This window comes from Myotis daubentonii, chromosome X (genome assembly GCF_963259705.1).
Source record: "Myotis daubentonii chromosome X, mMyoDau2.1, whole genome shotgun sequence".
NCBI lineage: Eukaryota > Metazoa > Chordata > Mammalia > Chiroptera > Vespertilionidae > Myotis > Myotis daubentonii.
Genome location: NC_081861.1, coordinates 85105493 through 85125535, shown reverse-complemented (window position 1 = coordinate 85125535; position 20043 = coordinate 85105493). Strand labels below are relative to the sequence as shown.

General features: G+C 38.6%; 1 protein-coding gene across 1 annotated transcript in view; it reads right to left on the bottom strand.

Annotated features, from left to right (window-relative positions):
- Positions 1-20043, bottom strand: part of SYTL5 (synaptotagmin like 5) — a 442905-nt gene that overhangs the window by 76086 nt on the left and 346776 nt on the right. The window contains exons 7-12 of the mRNA XM_059678890.1: positions 17997-18138; positions 14354-14483; positions 10575-10681; positions 8485-8577; positions 7828-7893; positions 3485-3663 (exon numbers count right to left, since the gene is read on the bottom strand). Of these exons, the coding sequence (XP_059534873.1) occupies positions 3485-3663; positions 7828-7893; positions 8485-8577; positions 10575-10681; positions 14354-14483; positions 17997-18138 (717 nt within the window). The remainder of the gene's footprint in view (positions 1-3484; positions 3664-7827; positions 7894-8484; positions 8578-10574; positions 10682-14353; positions 14484-17996; positions 18139-20043) is intronic.

The following is a 20043-nucleotide window of genomic DNA, read 5'->3' as shown; positions in this document are numbered from 1 at the left end:
AATAATAGATACAGAGGCAGAGCTGCCTCAAACGGATTGTCAAACTGCAGTGGGAAGGCCGGGGAGGGTTGGGGGACAGTAGTTAGGGGTGTAAGAGATCAACCAAAGGACTTGTATGCATGCATATAAGCATAACCAATGGACATAAGACACTGGGGGATAGGGGAGGCTAGGGGACTGTCTAGGGCGGGGGCAGGGGGAAATGGACACATATGTAATAAATACCCTTTGTATTACTTTAAGCAATAAAAAATTAATTAATTAATTAATTAATTAATTAATTAAAAAAATGGACAAAGACTAAAACAGACACTTCTCCAATAAGGACATACTGATGGCCAAGAGACATATGAATGAATGCTCAAAGTCACTAATCAACTGAGAGATGCAAATCAAACTGACAATGAAATACCATCTCACACCTGTCAGAATGTCTATCATCAACAAAGCAATAAATAACAACTGCTGAGAAGGATATGGAGAAAAGGGAACCCTAGTACACTGCTGGGGAGAATGTAGACTGGTGAAACCATTATGGAAAGCAGTATGGCATTTCCTCAAAAAATTAAATATGGAACTGCCATTTGACCCAGTGATCTCACTTCTAGGAATATATCCTAAGAAACCCGAAGCACCAGTCAGAAAGAATGTATGCACCCCTATGTTCATAGCAGCACAATTTACAATAGCTAAGATTGGGAAACACCCCAAGTGCCCATCAGTAGATGGGTGGATAAGAAAGCTGTGGTACATTTACACCATGGAATACTATGCAGCAGTAAAAAAGAAGAATCTCTTACACTTTGATACAGCATGGAGGTTCCTGGAGAGTATCAGCTAAGTGAAATAAGTCAGTCAGAGAAAGAGAAGTATCACATTATCGCACTCATATGTGGAATCTAATGACCAAAATAAACTGATGAACAGTATAGATCCAGAGACATGGAAGCATGGAACAGAGTGCGGAATCTCAGAGGGAATGTCGGGGAGGGTGGGTGGTTGAAAGGTAATCAACAAAAGACCTTGTAGTCACATTTGCATAACCCATAGACACAGACAATAGGGTGCTGAAGGCATGGGGTGGGGAGTGGGGGTACAGGGGAGGGTTGGAGGAAGTCAATCGGGGAAACAGAGACATATTTAGTACTTTCAACAATAAAAAATTATTTAAAAAACTAAACAAATACAGTCAAGTTGCAGAATACAAATTATTGTGCAAAAATCCATTGCCTTCCTGTATACTAACAACAAACCCTCAGAACAAGAAATTAAAAAAAAAATTCCTTTTGCAATTGCAACAAAAGAATAAAATGCCTAGGAATAAACTTAACAAAGAATGCAAAAGACCTAGATACTGAAAATTATAAAACCTTACTAAAAGAGATTTTAAAAAGACACATCAAAATGAAAAAAAAATATTTATATTCTGTGTTCAGGGATTGGAATAATCAACATACTTAAAATAGCCATATTACCCAAAGCAGTATACAGATTTAATGCAATCCCCATCAAAATCCCAATGTCATTTTTAAAAAATAAAGAGACCAGGAAATCATCAGATTTGTATGGAACCACAAAAGACACCTGATGGCTAAAGCAACCTGAGAAAAAAGAACCAAGCTGGAAGTATCAAGCAACTTGACTTCAAATTATACTACAGAGTTATAATCAAAATAACATGGTACTGGCAGAGAAACAGACACACAGATCAATGGAACAGAATAGAAATCCCAGTTATAAAACCACATGTATATGGACAGGTAATTTTTGACAAGGAGCCAGAATCATACAATGGAGTAAACATAGTCCTTTCATAAATGGTGCTGGTAAAATTGGAAAGTCACATGCAAGTGAATGAAACTGGATTGCAGTTTATCTCCATGTACAAAAATTAATTTAAAATGGATCAAAGACCTAAATACAAGACCTGAAACAGTAAGTTACATAGAATACAATATAGGTACCAATCTTGTGGACCTTGGTCATAGACAACATTTTATGAACTTGACCCCAAAGGCAAGGGAAGTAAAAGCAAAAATAAATTAATGGGACTATATCAAACTAGAAAGCTTCTGCAGAGCAACAGAAAGTGACAACAAAACAATGAAGCAGCCAACCAAGTAGAAGATGATATTTGCAAACAGTAGCTCTAAAAAAGGTTTAATTTCCAAAATATATAAAGATCTCATAAAACTCAACACCAAACAAACAACACAATAAAAAAAAGTGGGCAGAAGACGTAAAAATATAGCTATCCCAAGAAGACATATGAACAGCTAATAGTTATAAGAAAAGATGTTCAACCTCACTGGCAATTAGGGAAATGCAAATAATAACTACAATAAGACACTACCTTACACCTTTTAGAGCAGCCTTTATCAACAAGACAAGCAATAACAAGTATTGGAGAAGTGGAAAAAAGAGAATCCTCATTCACTGCTGGTGGGAATGCAGACAACCACTATGGAAAGCAGTCTGGCAATACCTCAAAAAATTAAGAATATAGTTACTATATGTGCCAGCAATCCCTCTTCTGATTACATAGTCTACAACCTGGAAATCATGTGTTCAAAAAGATATATGTACCCCTATGTTCATTGCAGCTTTATTTACAGTGGCCAAGAGATGGAAACAACCAAAGTGTTTTGCAATAGAGGACTAGATAAAGAATATGTGGTGCATATGCACAATGGAATACTACTCAGCCATAAGAAAGGATGAAATAGTGTCATTTGTAAATTTGCAACAACATGGATGGACCTTAAGAACATTATGCTAAGTAAAATAAGTCAGTCAGAAAACGTTAAGAACTACATGATTTCACTCATATATGGGATATAAAACTGAAAGTCGTGAACACAAACTGTGGTGGTTGCCAGGGTGAATGGTATGGGGGAGAAGAGGATCCTAATATAAGGTGACAGAAGATTTGACTTTGGGTGATGGGCACATGGTGCAATATACAGATCTAATAACATAGAAAATCACATCTTAAACCTATAAATTCATGTTGACCAATGTCACCCCAAAAAATTTAATTGAAAAAAGATAAATAAGCTTAAAAAAGAATCTATAATAATAAAAGCATAAAATGCTAATTAGACCGGACAGCTGAACAACCTTCCAATGTCATTCCGATGTCCTTCTGGATGAAGCCGCCATGGCGGGGCCCAAGGCAGAGGTGGTTAGGGGTAATCAGGCAGGCAGGCAAGAGTTAAGAGCCAGTGGGCCCGATTGCAAGAGGGAGGTCTGACTGCCAGTTTAGGCCTGATCCCACAGGGATCCCTATGGAATTGGACCTAAACCCACAGTCGGACATCGCCTGAGGTGTCCCGGATTGCTAGAGGGTGCATGCTGGACTGAGGGACCCTCTCCCATGCATGCATTTCGTGCACCAGGTCTCTAGTATTCTATAAAAGAAACACATATACTGACAAAAAAATGCAGCAATTGAAATAAACAGCAGAATATGTTATGTGCTTACGCATCTGTCCTCTGTTTCTTTTCATCTCCTATAGCCAGATTTTTGCAATTCTTGACAAAAATATGGAGCCCGCCAGTTTTGTAGCAGTAGCTGATGTGGAGAAGGATTTCACCACTGACCTTCACGTTGCCATAGTCTCCTGTTTCACTGTAAACACTCAGCATGCTATTAAGGCTGGCCTAGAATAAACAAGATAGAAAGAGGAGTCCTATCTATATATATAAAAAGCCAGCGACCCTAATGCCATAATGACAGGAACAACCAGTCGCAATGATGCCTACTTTGGCCAGCGAACTGGCTCAATCAGGGGGTGGGGCTGGCCGACCAACCTTCTGCGGCCCCTCTCCCCAGTTGGCCCCACCCATGATTGGCCACTCCCACCCCGATCAAGGACAGGGTGACCGGCCAACACCCCCCCCTTGGCCCTTCCCCCTGGCTGGCCCCACCCCTGATGGGTCCCACCACCCCGATCAGCCCACAGCACCTCCCCCCAGCCAGCTCCACCCCCAATCAGCTCCCCAACCCATTCTGGGGCAGGGCCAGCCATCCAAACACCCACAGCCCCTCCCACAGCTGGCCCCACCCCTGATCAGCCCCCACCACCCCAATGGTCCTGCGGCCCCTCTCCCCAGCCAGCTCCATTCCTGATCGGCCCCCACCACACCAAACAGGGTGGGGTTGGCTGGCCAATCTCCCATGATCCCTCCTCTGGCTGCTTACCACCTATCAACCCCCTCACCCCATTCAAGGGGGGCAGCTAGCTCACAACCCACAGCCCCTCCCCATGGCTGACCCTGCCCCCAATCAGTCCCCCCACCCCAATCGGGGGCAGGTCCTACTGGCCAATCACTCATGGCCCTTCCCCCCAGCCAGCCCAGCCTTAATCATGCCCCAATTTGGGCGGGCTGGCTGGTTAACCTCCGCTGCCTCTTCGTCCTGGCAGACCCGGTCCCGATCCGCCCCAATTGGGGCTGGGCCAGCCAGCCAGACCCCATCCATGCATGAATTCATGCACTGGGCCTCTAGTATTATACTAATGATCTCTTCACAAAAATCACCCTTTTCATTCAATTATAATTCCTGTTCTTTATAATCAGTAGGGAAATCTAAGGAAATGGAAGAAAGTAAAAATCACTTATTTGCTTAATTTTCTCGTTGCATAAAATCCAAGCCTGAGAAAGGATAATAAGATCTAGGACCATTAGTAATGAAGGCAGGCAACTTGCTGAAAGGAGAAGCATTGCTCTTTTGCATTAGTGAATAGCCTTTGTTTATTCACTTTTCTAATGAATATGGAGTCATTGAGGCATTTCCAATCCCATCTCCTCTCCAAATCCCTGTAGCTTTCTCCTTTCTCATTGAGAGGCTCAAGGTCAATATACTTCAAGATCTAGAATGCATTCACCAGGAAAAACAAAAGCTCATCTATTTCCTAGTAAGAGCTACAAAATTCTCCCTGGTATACCCCCAGAGAGCATCTCATTAGCCTCTGGAAAGTCATAACTGCAGTATTAACAAGGCACCCCTCAGCAGCTGTGTGGCCACCTAAGTAATGTAGGACCCTGGCTTCCTAAACCTCTGTAAAATATCAACCCACAAAATAGAACACTACAGTAACACACCAACCAATACATAAATTGTTTTAAAAAGTCCAAATCTCCCAGAATGAATGAAGTTCCTGGTAAGTCACTAATTACGAGAGATATATTTTCAATCAACTAACAAAATTATCCTTTAGTGCCATAAGCAAAAACTCTATCTTAGCAACATGACTAGCACAAAATACCACCTGAAAGGCTTTCATGAGTGACTTAACAGTCTCAAAAATCTTGTTTGTGAACCACTGGGAAGTAAGGACCATGGTAAATGCAGAGAGGTTCCACTTTTGATTTTTTCATATATATATATATATACACACACACAGGGTGAGGGAAAAGTGGGTTTACAGTCATGAGTATGGGAAACAGTTTATTCCTGTATTATTATTTATTCATTATTGTATTAATATCCATACAACTGTAAACTTTCTTTAGCTATACCCTGTACATATATAAAGTCATTACATTCTTTCAATCACGAAGAGTAAAGACGATTCAAAGAACAGGATGTGGATCATATGGATAGTATCTCTTCTAGGCTTAATTCAAGGGCAAGAGAAAACCAAGGATGCCAGAATTAGAGGCAGCCTGCCATATCCACAGGTTACACATCAGGTGGATACCGAGGGAGGACTATACTTGGAAATTATAACTTAAAGAGAGCCAGTGAGCGACCTAATTTGTCTTTCCTATTCATAAAATAAAGAAACAGAATTGTCATGATAGTAGGTGGCTTTTATCAGTGCTTTTCTAACTGTAATTGCATATGAATCACCTGAGGATCTATTAAAACAAGTATTCAGATCTATTCTATCTTAGGTTGGGTCTGAGATTTTGCTTTTCTACTAGGTCCACAATTTCCAAACTGTTTGTCGAGGAATTCCACAGCACCTCAGTAAACTCACAGGGGCACACAGGTATTTTAAATTTACAAGGGAAACATAGTGTCATCTATCAGACACCATATAAACTACAAACAGTAGTTTGCAGTATCAACATTAAATTACATTTTATTCTTTATAAAGTCCTATCTGTGTGAAATTGAGTTTTTGGCAGTTGCTGTCACAAAACACAAATATTGCATAAAAATCAATGTAGAACAAGGAATTAGCCCTAGCTGGTTTTGCTCAGTGGATAGAGCATTGGCCTGCGGACCAAAGGGTTCAGGGTTCAATTCCAATCAAGGGCACATACCTCGGTTGCAGGCTTCTCCCTGCCGGGGCCATTGTCAGGGGTCATGCAGGAGGCAACCAATCAATGTGTTTCTCTCACATCAATATTTCTCTCTGTCTTTCCCTCTCTCTTCTACTCTCTTTAAAAACCAATGGAAAAATATCCTTTGGTGAGAATTGAAAAAAACAAAAATGAAATTAAAGTGGTGCCGTCCAATCAGATTCCAAGATTTCACAATTCATGTAGTGCCAACAGACACACATATCCCATTAGTAAATATTAAGGGCTATTTAATAATGGAATAAAATATTATTTTTCTCTCAGTTTATGTATATTATTTTTTCAATTGGCTAAATTGTTAGGATACCAGTGCTTATTGTTTTATTTATTTTTTACCCAAATAATTAATAAATTGGCTATTCAGGTATTACTTTTGGTCCAGGAGCGCCATGAAAGTATCACTGAGATACTGCAGGCTCCCTGAACTGACAAAGTTTTAGAATATCTGTTTTAGGTAATGCAATGTTGCTGGTCCATGAACTATCATTTGAGTTTCAAGGCCTTCAAGAATAAGCCCCAAAGTCCTCATGTTATATATGAGAAAATTCTGGCTCACAGAAATTGTTGGCAGCACCAAGACATACAACACATTCTGCAGATTTTTAGTCTGAGGACTTCCCTAACATACCTCACACTATTTCCTTGTATCACTAATTCGTGGCTCACCACATTGTTCTGTAGCCACTATTCAAAGAAGTTCCTCTGTAAGCAAGGAGCCCTATAGATGGAAGAAAATTTAAGAACTCACAAATGCTTAAGCTTGGGGGAAATTTAGGCAGTTAAGGAAATTTTACTACTAACCAAACTTTATGCTCTTAACCAAGCCAATGCTGTGATTTAAAATAGAGCTTTCTCTTGCTCTCACTCTTCCTCTTGCTCCCTCTGTCCGTCCCTTCCTCCTTTCTACTCTATCTAAAAGCAATGAAACAATATCATTGGGTAAGAATTTAAAAAAATAAAATAGAGGTATTTATTCTAAAGGTATCTCATCAATGGTAAGTAATTTTGGACCATGTATCTTTTGACTAGTCCTCATATTCTAATGTTTAATGAGTGTTTTTTTTGGGGGGAATACTTGTATTTTGATAATTTTATTTACCTTTTATTTATTTATTTATTTTTAAATTTTTTACTTATTTATTTTTTATTTTATTTATTTTTTACAGAGAGGAAGGGAGAGGGATAGAGAGTTAGCGACATCGATGAGAGAGAAACATCGATCAGCTGCCTCCTGCACACTCCCTACTGGGGATGTGCCCGCAACCCAGGTACATGCCCTTGACCGGAATCGAACCTGGGACCCTTGAGTCCACAGGCTGATGCTCTATCCACTGGGCCAAACCGGTTAAGGCTGATCATTTTATTTACCTTTTAAAAGAGAACCTCTGGTAAATTGAATACAAATCAGAAAAAGCTATATGCTGGAAAATTTCCCACCTAATCAGATTTACAGTACCATAAAATTTGTGAAGTACAGTTGGAAAGAAGGAAAAGGAAAGATTGAAAACTCACAGTGTCTGAGTCAACATCAGGCACATTTAGGTAGGTCCATTTCTTGTCAGAGCCGGCTTGAGAATTCTTTAAGGATGTCACACGAAGGTCAAAAGGAAAAAATAGGTATTAAAATAACAGATAGAAATTAGAGAAGCAAAGAAAAAAGTTACAGACATATAGATGGGTAAAAGGTAGCAGGGGTTCCTAAAGGCTACTTCTTAAAGAAAGCCTGAACACTAAAGTAAGAAGGGTCTTCATTCTGTTGGCAGTGGGAAACTATGGACACTGTTTGAATAGGAGAGAAACTTGGTATGTGTTTTAGGAGAATGTCTGCCAGCAGTGTGGAGAACAATTAGGGAGTTGAGAGAATGGTGGCAGGGAAATGTATCAGCAGAGAACTAAGATAATTTATAGGCTTGAGCTGAACTAAGGACTGAAGAGGTCTTAAAGCCTATGTGAGGACCAAGGAAGAAGAGGGAAGCAATGAGAAGCCTTAGGAAAAGTCTACACAGAATTAGACCAAAAAGTACTCTGTGGGCTAAGGACAAGTGGAAGACTATAATGACTTAACTCACTAACAGACATTGTCCCAAAAACATTCATATGCCCTTTGGAAGTGAACAGAAAATCAACAAGAGAAAGAATAAGCTTCCAGTGCATTAGAGAACTGCTTACTCTTGACAGGCCACTTGCTAGGCTGTAGGTGTTTGCAGAAAACCTGGAGGACACTACATCATCAATACTTTCTTCAGTTTCTTCTGAGGAGTCCTAAGGAAGGGGGAAAATATCAGTGGTTTGGTTTACTGTTTTCCTAGAAAGTCATTTCACTCCCCAAATCACTTTCTTTTTAAAATACCTGAAAAATCATATACAAATATCTAGAAATCGCCCTATTCTAGGTTTTCCTCTTTTGCTATCCATTCAACCTGAATTATATCATCAGAGGAGTAGGGCCTCCTTCCTAGTGGAAGCTTTATGGAAAGAGAATGAAATTTAGAATCACACAGACCTGGGTGATATCTAAGGTGATTTACTTTGGGCAATTAAATTATTTTTTAATTAAAAAGTGTTTGATCTGTGCATGTATGCATTTGTGTGTGTGTGTGTGTGTGTGTCTGTGTGTGTATACTGTCAAGATGGGTGCTCCAGGTGACACTCCAACCAACTGAGCCACCAGCCAGGGCTAAAATCATATTTCAATGGTTTATGTTAGTTTTATTAAATTTGTATTTTTATTAGGTATGACTGTTAAATTTTGTCAATAGTTTTCAGCATCTAGCAAAAATAGTTTTGTATTTTCTCCTTTAATATATTGAAATATTAGCTATGTAATACATATTTTTACATAGATTAATTCTTCCATTCATTCTTAGAATAAAACTTAGTTATCCTTATTGCTATATTTTTCATTCACTGCTAGGTTTTACTTATAGTTTTTAAATTATTTTAAAATCAAGTTTGAGAGTGAAGTTTATAATAGTTTAAAACTATGAATTTGAAGATTTTTTTAGAGTTTTTAAGATCAAAAACATTTTTATAATATTGGAATTAACTGTTCTGTAAAGGTTGAGAACAAGTAAACTTTGAAACCATTTGATCTCATTATTTGCTTCCTTTTTTCTTTTTGGTGGTGGATTTTAAGATAGTTATTATTTATACAACTAGTGGCCCAGTGTACAATATTCGTGCACGAGGGGGTGTGTCCCTCAGCCCGGCCTGCACCCTCTCCAATCTGGAACCCCTCGAGGGATGTCTGATTACCAGTTTATGCCCAATCCCTCTCACAATCCGAGACCGCTGGGTCCCAATCACTCGCCAGCTTGCCTGCCTGATCCCCCCTAATGACTCTGCCTGCTGGCCTGCTCACCCCCAACTGCCCTCCCTTGCTGGCCTCATGGCCCTCAACAGCCCTCCCTGGCCAGCCTCATGGCCCGCAACAGCCCTCCCCGGCTGGCCTCATGGCCCCAAACTTCCCTACCTGGCCGGCCTCATGACCCCTAACTGTGCTCCGCTGCTGGTCTCATGGCCCCCAACTGCCCTCCCCAGCTGGCCTAATGGCCCCCAACTGCCCTCCCTGTCCAGTCTCCAGGAAGGTCTCCTGGTCTAATTAGCATAATACCCTTTAATTAGTATATATAGTAAATAACATTGAGTTTTAGAACTGTAAGTTTCTTGCCTTGCTTTGGAAAAATTATATTATTGTCATTTAATACTTGTGTTATATCTTTCTTCCATGGAGTTCAAATTGCATTATAGTAATTATAGAACTCAGAATATCACAACATTAGAAATGGAAGTAACATTACCAATAATCTAATTCAACTTTCTCATTTTATAAATTAATTTTCCAATAATTTAGTCTTAATCAAGAAAGTAGTTTATTGAGAGTAACTTGAGATGTAGAAATGTCCATATAAAATACATAGTCAGATTAAATCCAGTATTATTTCATTTAGAAAATGTTGATATTTCCCATTTCCCAGGTTTAGATTCAGTAATGTGCTTTTAGGTAGGAATTGAAATTCCCAACAGGTGTTTCTTAAAGATAATCTTTCCAGATTAATCTGATTACCTCTGATTACCTCTTACCTTTACTAAATCATTCCTTAGTTATTTTTGTATGCTGGTTGTGAAGACTAATAGAAAGAGATTATTGTATATCCTCACTTTACCCTCAACTCATCCTCATGTAAAAGTGGACAAGTTTTGAACAATATCATGCCTTTTCTCCATGATCATTGGACTCCTTTCTGTATCCAACTTACCAAATCTTTGTCTAAAGCCCCAGGGACATACTTGCTTCTTAAATTTACAGTATCTTTTAAGTCTTCTTTAAATGATCCACTCAAATCTAACTCAGATTGACTCTGGTCTGGGGGAAGGAAGAGAAAAGGAAAAATATGAATCACCTTATTTTCTACAAGTTTTCACTTTTCATTGTAAATCTTTCATCTTTATTCCAATTCTTTGTAGGCATGGGACATAGTGTTATGAAAGCAAGTGACAGACTCAGTAACTTTCTGCTGTTTATGCTAACATACTTTCATTTTAATAACATTTTGAAATTCCCTTGAACTGAATTACCAACACTGATGTATTCATTTCTCCTTTGATCATAGGAAACTAAATGCTCTATTACAAAAATGCTAATTTTAAGGTGTTTAAGTCTTCTGTTTTGCTCATAGATTTTGAAAAACTCTCTCAGAATGGACCCTTAAGCTTAGAAAAAATAAAACATTAACCATTCTTGATTTTAAAATTTATAAATCAAATAAAAGGGAGTGGCTACAGGTAAATGGGAGAAAATTCTGTTTTCTTTAGGTACCAGAACATTTTATAATCAGAACAATATGTTTCTTTTGAAAATATAAGTTAAAGAACTATACAGTAGTCAGTAATGCTGTGGAAAACTTATCAAGACACAGTTTATTTCCACAGAATAGTTCTATGTCAAAGCCCCGCTGATGTAGATATCATTGCTTATAAATAAGAAAGATTTAAGAGAGCAATCAAGTAAATAAGTTTGAAATGGTAAGTGATATAAAGTAGAAGTATTTAGCATAGCACCTGACACAGAGTATATACTCAATAAACAGGAAGTGTTCAGAAGTAGAAATACAGTCTATAGGACAGTGGTCGGCAAACCGCGGCTTGTGAGCCACATGTGGCTCTTTGGCCCCTTGAGTGTGGCTCTTCCACAAAATACCACATGCGGGCGCGCATGTACAGTGCTATTGAAACTTCGTGGCCCATGCGCTGAAGTCTTTTTTCAGCCTGGGCGAGTGTATTTTGAAGAAGTGGCGTTAGAAGAAGTGGTGGGGGTGTCAGTTGGTCGGGCGACAGGAGATGTGGTGCAGGCGGGCCAAGGGATATGCAGCGCGAGGGAGGCACGTGGGATTCATGCACGAGTTGAGTGAGCCAGTCAGTCAGCAGTCTCATTGTGCAGTGGTTAGTGCTAGTCGCGTCTGCAAATCGTGCGTGGGTGACAAAAGTACCTACTCGAAGCATAAAGTTACCTGTATTTTTCCAACCAGCTGCAAATCCTACAGGTATTTTTGTCATCAGTTTAAGAATTGTAATTCTTTTGTGTTGGTGGCTTTATTACTATAAAATGAAACATTTTTTTAGGTGCCCTGTTTGAGATGGCTACAAAGAAGAAGCAAAGAAAAACGGAAGACGAAAACCGTGAATTTAAAGTACCTACCTATATAGTTTAAGTTTAAAAAATTTGGCTCTCAAAGGAAATTTCAATCCTTGTATTGTTGATATTTGGCTCTGTTGACTAATGAGTTTGCCAACCACTGGTCTAGGAAGTTCACTTCTAGCCTAGTTTAAAAGTTTTCATTTAATAGGTGAACTGATTTTCTAATCCTAAGCAAAATGCAACAATAACCACACTCATTTAGAAAACCTTTTGGGAGCTACCTGTCTAGGAGAGACTCTGACTCAGCATACAGAATCCAGATTTAGGCTTTATGCAAATATCATCATTAAGTAACAAGTAACATTTTCATGTTGAGAATTTTGTCATGATTTTAATTCTACATATGGGACCTAAACTTCATAATTATGACCAATTTCTCTGAAGAGTTTCTTTATTCATAGGTAATAAAATTACAACATAATATCTGCTACACTGGGTTATTGTGATAATGAAGTGAAATTATATATTTGAATGTACCATATAAATGAAAGGGGTTATTATTAATACCTTAATACTGCTTGAAAATAATTCTTTATTTAAACCACAAAATGGTTAATTTTTTCTAGATATAGGGCATTGCTGACCACCAAATCAAGAAGAATTAACATTTATGTTAGAAATTAGAATTTAAGTTAAACATGCATATTAAAAACTCTCAGATAATCATTAAAAGAGAAATGGTGTATATACTAAACTAGAAGGAAGGGAAAAAATGGAAAGGGTGGGGAGACATCAATATAGAACAGCATTTAATGCCCACAAGAGAGTAAGCTACACCTGATTTAGTCATTTTGTACAACAGAGCAGTCATATTGTAAATACTCAACCTGTGGGTCGCAACCCCTTTGGGGGTCAAACGACCCTTCACAGGGGTCACCTAAGACCATTGGAAAACAAATATATAATTACATATTGTTTTTGTGGTTAATCACTATGCTTTAATTATGTTCAATTTGTAACAATGAAATTAGGGGTCACCACAACATGAGGAACTGTATTAAAGGGTCGCAGCATTAGAAATGTTGAGAACCACTGATATAGAAGAAAGCAGTAGAGAAAGAATAAAACCTAGAACAAAAGTGAGGTGAATGGAATATATAAAGTAAGATAGTAGAATTAATCCATACCTACTGGCAATCAAAATTAATGCAAACTGACAAAACTCAGATAAATTTTATGGTATGTAAATTATATTTTAATAAATCTGTTAATTTTTAAAAAGTTGATTTAATCACACTATTGTCTATGCCCATGGGTTAAATTCTTCCCACCCATGCACCCCTGCCTTCCCTCTGAGATTGGATAGTCCGTTCCATGGGGACAGAAGGTGGGTACAAGCTAGAAAGGGTCAATAGGGGAAAAGGGGGACATGTGTAATAATTTCAACAATAAAGATTTTTTTTAAAGTTAATATCCTTGAGCTCTGGGCAAGTGTCCCTGCCTTTCATATCAAATCAGCCAATTATATTTGGTACTAGAGGCCCGGTACATGAAATTTGTGCATTCACGGGGGGGTGGAGGGGCAGGGTGGAAGGGGGCTCCCTCAGCGCGGCCTGTGCCTTCTCGCAGTCCAGGAGCCCTTGGAGCAGTGGTTCTCAACCTTTCTAATGCTGCGACCCTTTAATACAGTTCCTCATGTTGTGGTGACCCCTAATTTCATTGTTACAAATTGAACATAATTAAAGCATAGTGATTAATCACAAAAACAATATGTAATTATATATGTGTTTTCTGATGGTCTTAGGTGACCCCTGTGAAAGGGTCGTTTGACTCCCAAAGGGGTCGCGACCCACAGGTTGAGAACCGCTGCCTTGGAGGATGTCTGATTGATGGCTTAGGCCCATTCCCCGCAGGGCTTAAGCCGGCAGTTGGACATCCTTAGTGCTGCCATGGAGGCAGGAGAGGCTTCCACCACCACTGCTGTGCCCATCAGCCATGAGCTCAACTTCTTGCTGAGTGGCACTCCCCCTGAGGGAACACACTGACCACCTGGGGCCAACTCCTGTGTTGAATGTCTGTCCCCAGGTGGTCAGTGCGTGTCATAGCAACCAGTTCTCTGCCATTTGGCCAATTTGCATATTTCTAGTAGCCTTTTATTATATAGGATAGCTCTGAAACTTGGCAGTGATGCCTGCCAAGTGTACACTTAGGAAATAGATTTTGCATAAATGTAAGAGGCTCAAAACATCACCTGGGACCACCTATAAGTAGTTCTTATGGAGTGGGCCTACCACCATGGGTCCAAAAGAATAGACAAGTTTTTTCTAAGGCATGAAAAGAGTAAGCTACACCTGATTTAGTCATTTTGTACAGCAGAGCAGTGATATTGTAAATACCCACCTGAGGAGAGGGAGGCCCTGGACACTGCTATGGCAGGTGTGCCAGAAGTGTTTGTGCAATGATTCTTTGTGAAGTCCTCTGAGGTGCCTTCAATGGCAGCCAAATCCAAAGAATTTTCAAAACCATGTTCCTTCTCACAAAGTAAACATTAACAGAAAAAACATTATACTGACAATAATTTACTTTAAAATCCTTCCACAGAAATACACTTCAGTAAAGCCACATTTAAGTATGTATTCTTTAGAAGATAGTTGATATTTGGAGGACCCTCATAAGGAGTCCATATAACTCTAAAACTTATTAATAATTAATCTCTAATTAATGCTAATGAAGGCTTTGGAAATAATTTTTCATTCACAAGATCTGGGAGCATTCTACTATATGGTTAGTAAATGATACAGGTACTTCCAACTTACATAAATTATGTATAAGAATCTGGCAATCTTCATACCCTCAGAGTAGGCTTAAAACTATGGCCCTATGCTTGTCCCCCTTTCAACATCCTTTCTCCTCAACCACCCCTTACCTACTCCACATCCATTTAACAGAAGACCATGCCACCTTTTCCATTTAGCAGGCTAGATTATCAGAACCTGGTTGGTTACATTGTTATTGAAATGGAACCTTCATGCAAGGGGCTTATCAAAGTTCATAAAAAGATAAAGAATGGGTACTTCCCTAATTTAGAGGAATCGGTGATTTTTGGGTACTGTCTTGCTAATAAATGCTTGTGTAAATTGAAGAATTCAGTCTGAGACTTGCTTTCATTGTAACATATAATAAAAGAAAACTCTGTCCAAAATGTCCCTGGGCCCATAAGGGCTTGGCTGTTATATCACTCCAACATTGCTTGAGCATTAAAAACATAATTTTGAACTTTTTAGTAACTGAGTCAAGTTTAAATGTCCATGGAAATGATACCACAATGTGATAATGATCAAATATAAAAGAAATTTTTAAATTCATTTTTCCATAACAATAAAAAATGCTTTAAAAAATTCTACAGGAAGGAATTTCCTCCTTGTTGCCCATACCTTAGACACTGAGGGACATTTTGATTAACTCACTCCAGAGAGATGTGGCTCTCATTTGCTTAGCATGCTAATCACTGCAGCTTCAATATAGACTGTTTTTGGTCTTTGATTATTTTCTAATACATACTCCCTATAGTAGGAAGGATATAGCTCCTAATTACTTGCTGTATACCACCTAGATTTATCATAAGACTGTCACAGCGGTCAAACAGATAAATTAGTTTAGGTCAGTTTTCACCAACTCCTCAAAATATTGTTCATACATTGAGTCCCCCAACAAAGTAAGACCAACTTCCTTAGAAACAACTATGTTGACAGGAAATTTTCCAATTGGCACTCTGGGAGGATAATTACGATTGAACACTAATTTTCCAATTAATATTGTACTGTCATTAACATGCAATACATACCCTGGAGATTCAGACTGTGAAACCTAAAGTTGACAAGTTACATTATAGCAGAGGTCAGGTTAGAGACTTTGATGTTCTAAGAGTTTTTCATTTTAAAAACTTACTTCTCACATGCTAAAGAAGAAAAGAATATTAAAACAAAGAGATGCTGAGAAATGGGACTAATTTGGGAGAAGTTATATTGATTATCATCTCATTCTGTATACTTCTTCCGTTCATCATGAAAGAGAAGTGTGCTTCTTAAAGTACTGTTCTGTCTTACGTTTATTCAACAGAAAATATTTCTTTTTGTGTCTCATATAAAAGACTAGCTAGATCAGCTAGAATGCAAAAGTTAGAGCAACACAAGCTATTGCCTAAATATATGTACATATACTCAACTCAGTTCTAGGGAATTTATGTTGGGGAAATCTAAATGTTGTTTAATAAAAAAAATTCATATAGAGGCTGTCAATTTTTAGGGTATTAGCACATGACAAGGGTGACATTTTCCCCTCAAAAATGGTACTTAAGAAGATAATCCTTGTTTTGAGAACAAACTTGACTAGCTTACTGATCATTAAACTGATAGTCTTCTGCTACCCAAGGATACAGCTGCCCAGCTATTAAATTTTTTAAGACTTCTGTATCAGTTATAAATAGCACCCTTCCCAGTCTATTCCCTTCCCTGTGCTTTCCCTCCTCCATAACCCTAGTTTTTCCCATAATGCAGGTAATGTGTGGCATATAAGGGCTCCCAAGATATTTCCCTAAACTTGTGCCAGTATTTGCTCTGATTGTTCAGTTTCCCTGCAATACCAGTTCCTAAATACTTTGAGGATCATTCCTTGTTAGGTGACCAAAGAAATGAATATAATTATCAAATAGCCATGTATTTTTCTGGCTATTGAATAGTACTGCTTGCTGATCTTAATATAAATATTTAAGAAATTTCAAATATGGCATCTCTATTATCAGCAAGTACAATTTAGACTACAAGTGTTTAAATATATCTATTATTATTAAATCTGTCTGAATGCCTTTTGGCTATTCCTTTTAAAAAAATCTGTAGAATCTGATTACTCACAACCTCCACTTTTATCTTTCTTTCCTGAAGCCCAGTCTCTGCCATGGCATTTTGGCTTCTACTCTTATTCCCCTACAGCTGCTTCTTAACACAGCTCCCAGATCCTGCATAAAAAGAAGCCATATCATGTCACTCCTCTGCTCAAACCATCTAATTATCCCTATCTTATCCAGAGTAAATGCCAAAGTGCATACTGTGATCTGCAAGGTTCCATCTGTCCTCCTCCCTTCATTCATCAGCAATAGCCACACAGACTGTCTTACTCTTCCTTGTGCATATCACTCATGCATACACCTCAGAATCTATGCACCGGTTGTTCCTTCAGGGGCATTAAACATATTTTAGATATTGGTTGAGCAAAGCCACTGATTTTTCAAGGAGGTCGCCCGTAAGTAATTGGAACAGCCATCCAGTAATGTACCTGCTGAATATAAGTAGTGTTCTTTCCTGGAGGAATTATTTACCTCAGACTCCTACATGGCTAATTAATTCAGATCCTTCAAGTATTTACGTGACCAGGACTGGCATATAGCAGGCCCTCATTAAATATTGGCTGTCTAAAAAAAAGCTATAGTTTTTATATAAGGTTTGTATATATATGGTTTTCTGCTTAATCCAAAAAATCTAGTGTTGTTCATTCATTTAAAAGAGCAGCTTCCATATACATACATATATTATACACACATATATTATGCAATTTAAACATTCATTATGCATTGACCCCTCATTTTAACAGATTTATAGAAAAGAAAACTAGAAAATAATTTCAAGATTCTACTTTTCCAGATTTAAATCAGTTTGCAAAAATTTTAGTACATTCAACATCTTGAGAAGTAGCACGGAGTATCAAAATCAAAGATTTTTAAAATTATTTATATGTTGTTTAAACCATATAGCCATTTAAACCCTCATCGCACAAATTCCACCTCTAAACCTGTTCCTTCTCTTTCCTTCTACTGCAGGCTTTCTGTTGGGAGCTAAGGATGCAAGAGGTTCAGTTCTGATAAAGAAGCTTCTACCATTAATCATTGTAAACAACATGCACTGAGATACAGAGAGTTGAGAACCAGTAATGTCATGGTGGTGAGGTCAACTCCCAGAAAACTGATGTCCCTTCACATTTGTGTACTTACTCTACTGATGACTGGGATCATGCTGCATGGGCTTGGGGCTGGTGACCTGTGAGTGACTGGGGTCATACCACTGCTCTGGCTGCTCCTCAGGGTCCCAGGACCAACTTCCTTGTCATTGAGATCTGATGAACCAGTGCTTCTTCTAAATGAGAACAAACATTCTGAATTAACATGGAAACAGAGTAGCAACCAAAGACAAAGTCATGGAAAAGCTTATAAAAGAATAATTATGACATAAGGAACCACATGAAATACACCAGAGCCATATCATCAACTATCATGGCACCTTCTTCCTCAAAGACCTTTAGGGGATCACTAGGTTAAACCCTCTTTATCTGACTCTGTAGTTTTTATCATTGAGTTTCATCCTACCCTTCCAACTATATCTTCCACTGCTCACCAGCATTCTTTCAGCCAGTCTAGGTTCCTTACTATCCTGTCAACTCACCATGCTCATGATCATGCTTCTTCCACCTCTAAGGCTTTTGCTCATGTTCTCCTGATGGAAAATTCCCTATTTGTCCCTCTCCATTCATACAAATCTTCCCCATTCTTCAAGGCTCATATGAAGTCCAGCCTCCCCCACCAGACCTTTCCTGTCAGTCATAGGCCTTGTGACTTACAGTCTTTGCCAAACTATATAGCACTTGACTACACAATACCTGGCTTGGCCTTCTAATTGTTCCACATATATAGGCCTGGGTGCCTCTTTCAACTGTGAGTGCCTTGGGACAGAATTCATGATGTATTTACCATAATACCTCTAGCACCTTCATAATGCCTCAGTACATATTTAATAAAAGATTGGAAATTATGTTTTTTTTTCTGTATTTAATGACTGACTCATGGTGCACATTTAATAAATATGGTATGAAAATAATGACATTCTGTAAATAAGCTTGACTCAATTTCATGTTTGTTAAAAGTTATTCCATTCCACTCAATGATGATTAATAAAAAAAGTTACAGCCCTTAAGGTGATCACAGATCACCCCCCGCACTCGGCGGGGGGGGGGGGGGCATCCCTCAACCCGGCCTGTGCCCATTCACAGTCCAGGACCCCTTGGGGGATGTCCACCTGTCAACTTAGGCCCACTCCCTGGGGGATCAGGCCTAAGCTTGCAGTCAGACATCCTTCTGGCAGCCAGGAGCCCTCGGGGGATGTCCGACTAAAGGCTTAGGCCCCCAAGGGATCGGGTCTAAACTGTTAGTTGGACATTCTTAGTGCTGCCACTGAGGTGGGAGAGGCTCCTGGCACCACCACTGTGCTGGCCAGCCATGAGCCAGCTTCTGGCTGAGTGGCACTCCCCATATGTAAGTGCACTGACCACCAGGGGGCAGCTCCTGCATTGAGTGTCTGCCCCCTGGTGGCCAGTGCTCATCATAGCAGCTGGTCATTCTTCTGTTCAGTCAATGTGCATATTAGCCTTTTATTATTATTATATCGGATGTCCCTATTTCCCCCCTTTTATCCCCTCTACCCAGCTCTTGCCCCCCACTTCTCTCTGGCCATCACCATAATGTTGTCTGTGTCCATGGGTTGTGCATATGTTTTCTTTGGCTAATCCCTTCTTTAAATTCACTTCTCAAGATTTTTATTTTCAGAAAAGTGCTTATAACTGCACTATTATATATTTTCTATTATATCATTTAGAATTAAGATATTTTTAATTGAACCCTTTTAAATTTTAGCACAATTTAATAAATTATGCTAGAAGCAATTAGGAGATTTTTCATGTAAAGCATACACATTTCAATTAATATTTTATTAATTTTTAATTTTTTAATATTTTAATTTGAAATAATCTCATACATGTAAAAAACCTATAAAATACTACAGCATATTATATGTACCCTACACCCAATTTCTTAGGTGTTCATAATTTAAACATAACCATTATACAACTAACAAAATTTGGAATATATTTTTCTTATAATCTCTTTAATGTTACTTAATCCATTTACTTTGTTTTTGTTAATCTTCACCCAGGGATATTTTTTCCATTGAATTTTAGAGAGAGTGAAGGGAAAGGGAGAGACACATTGA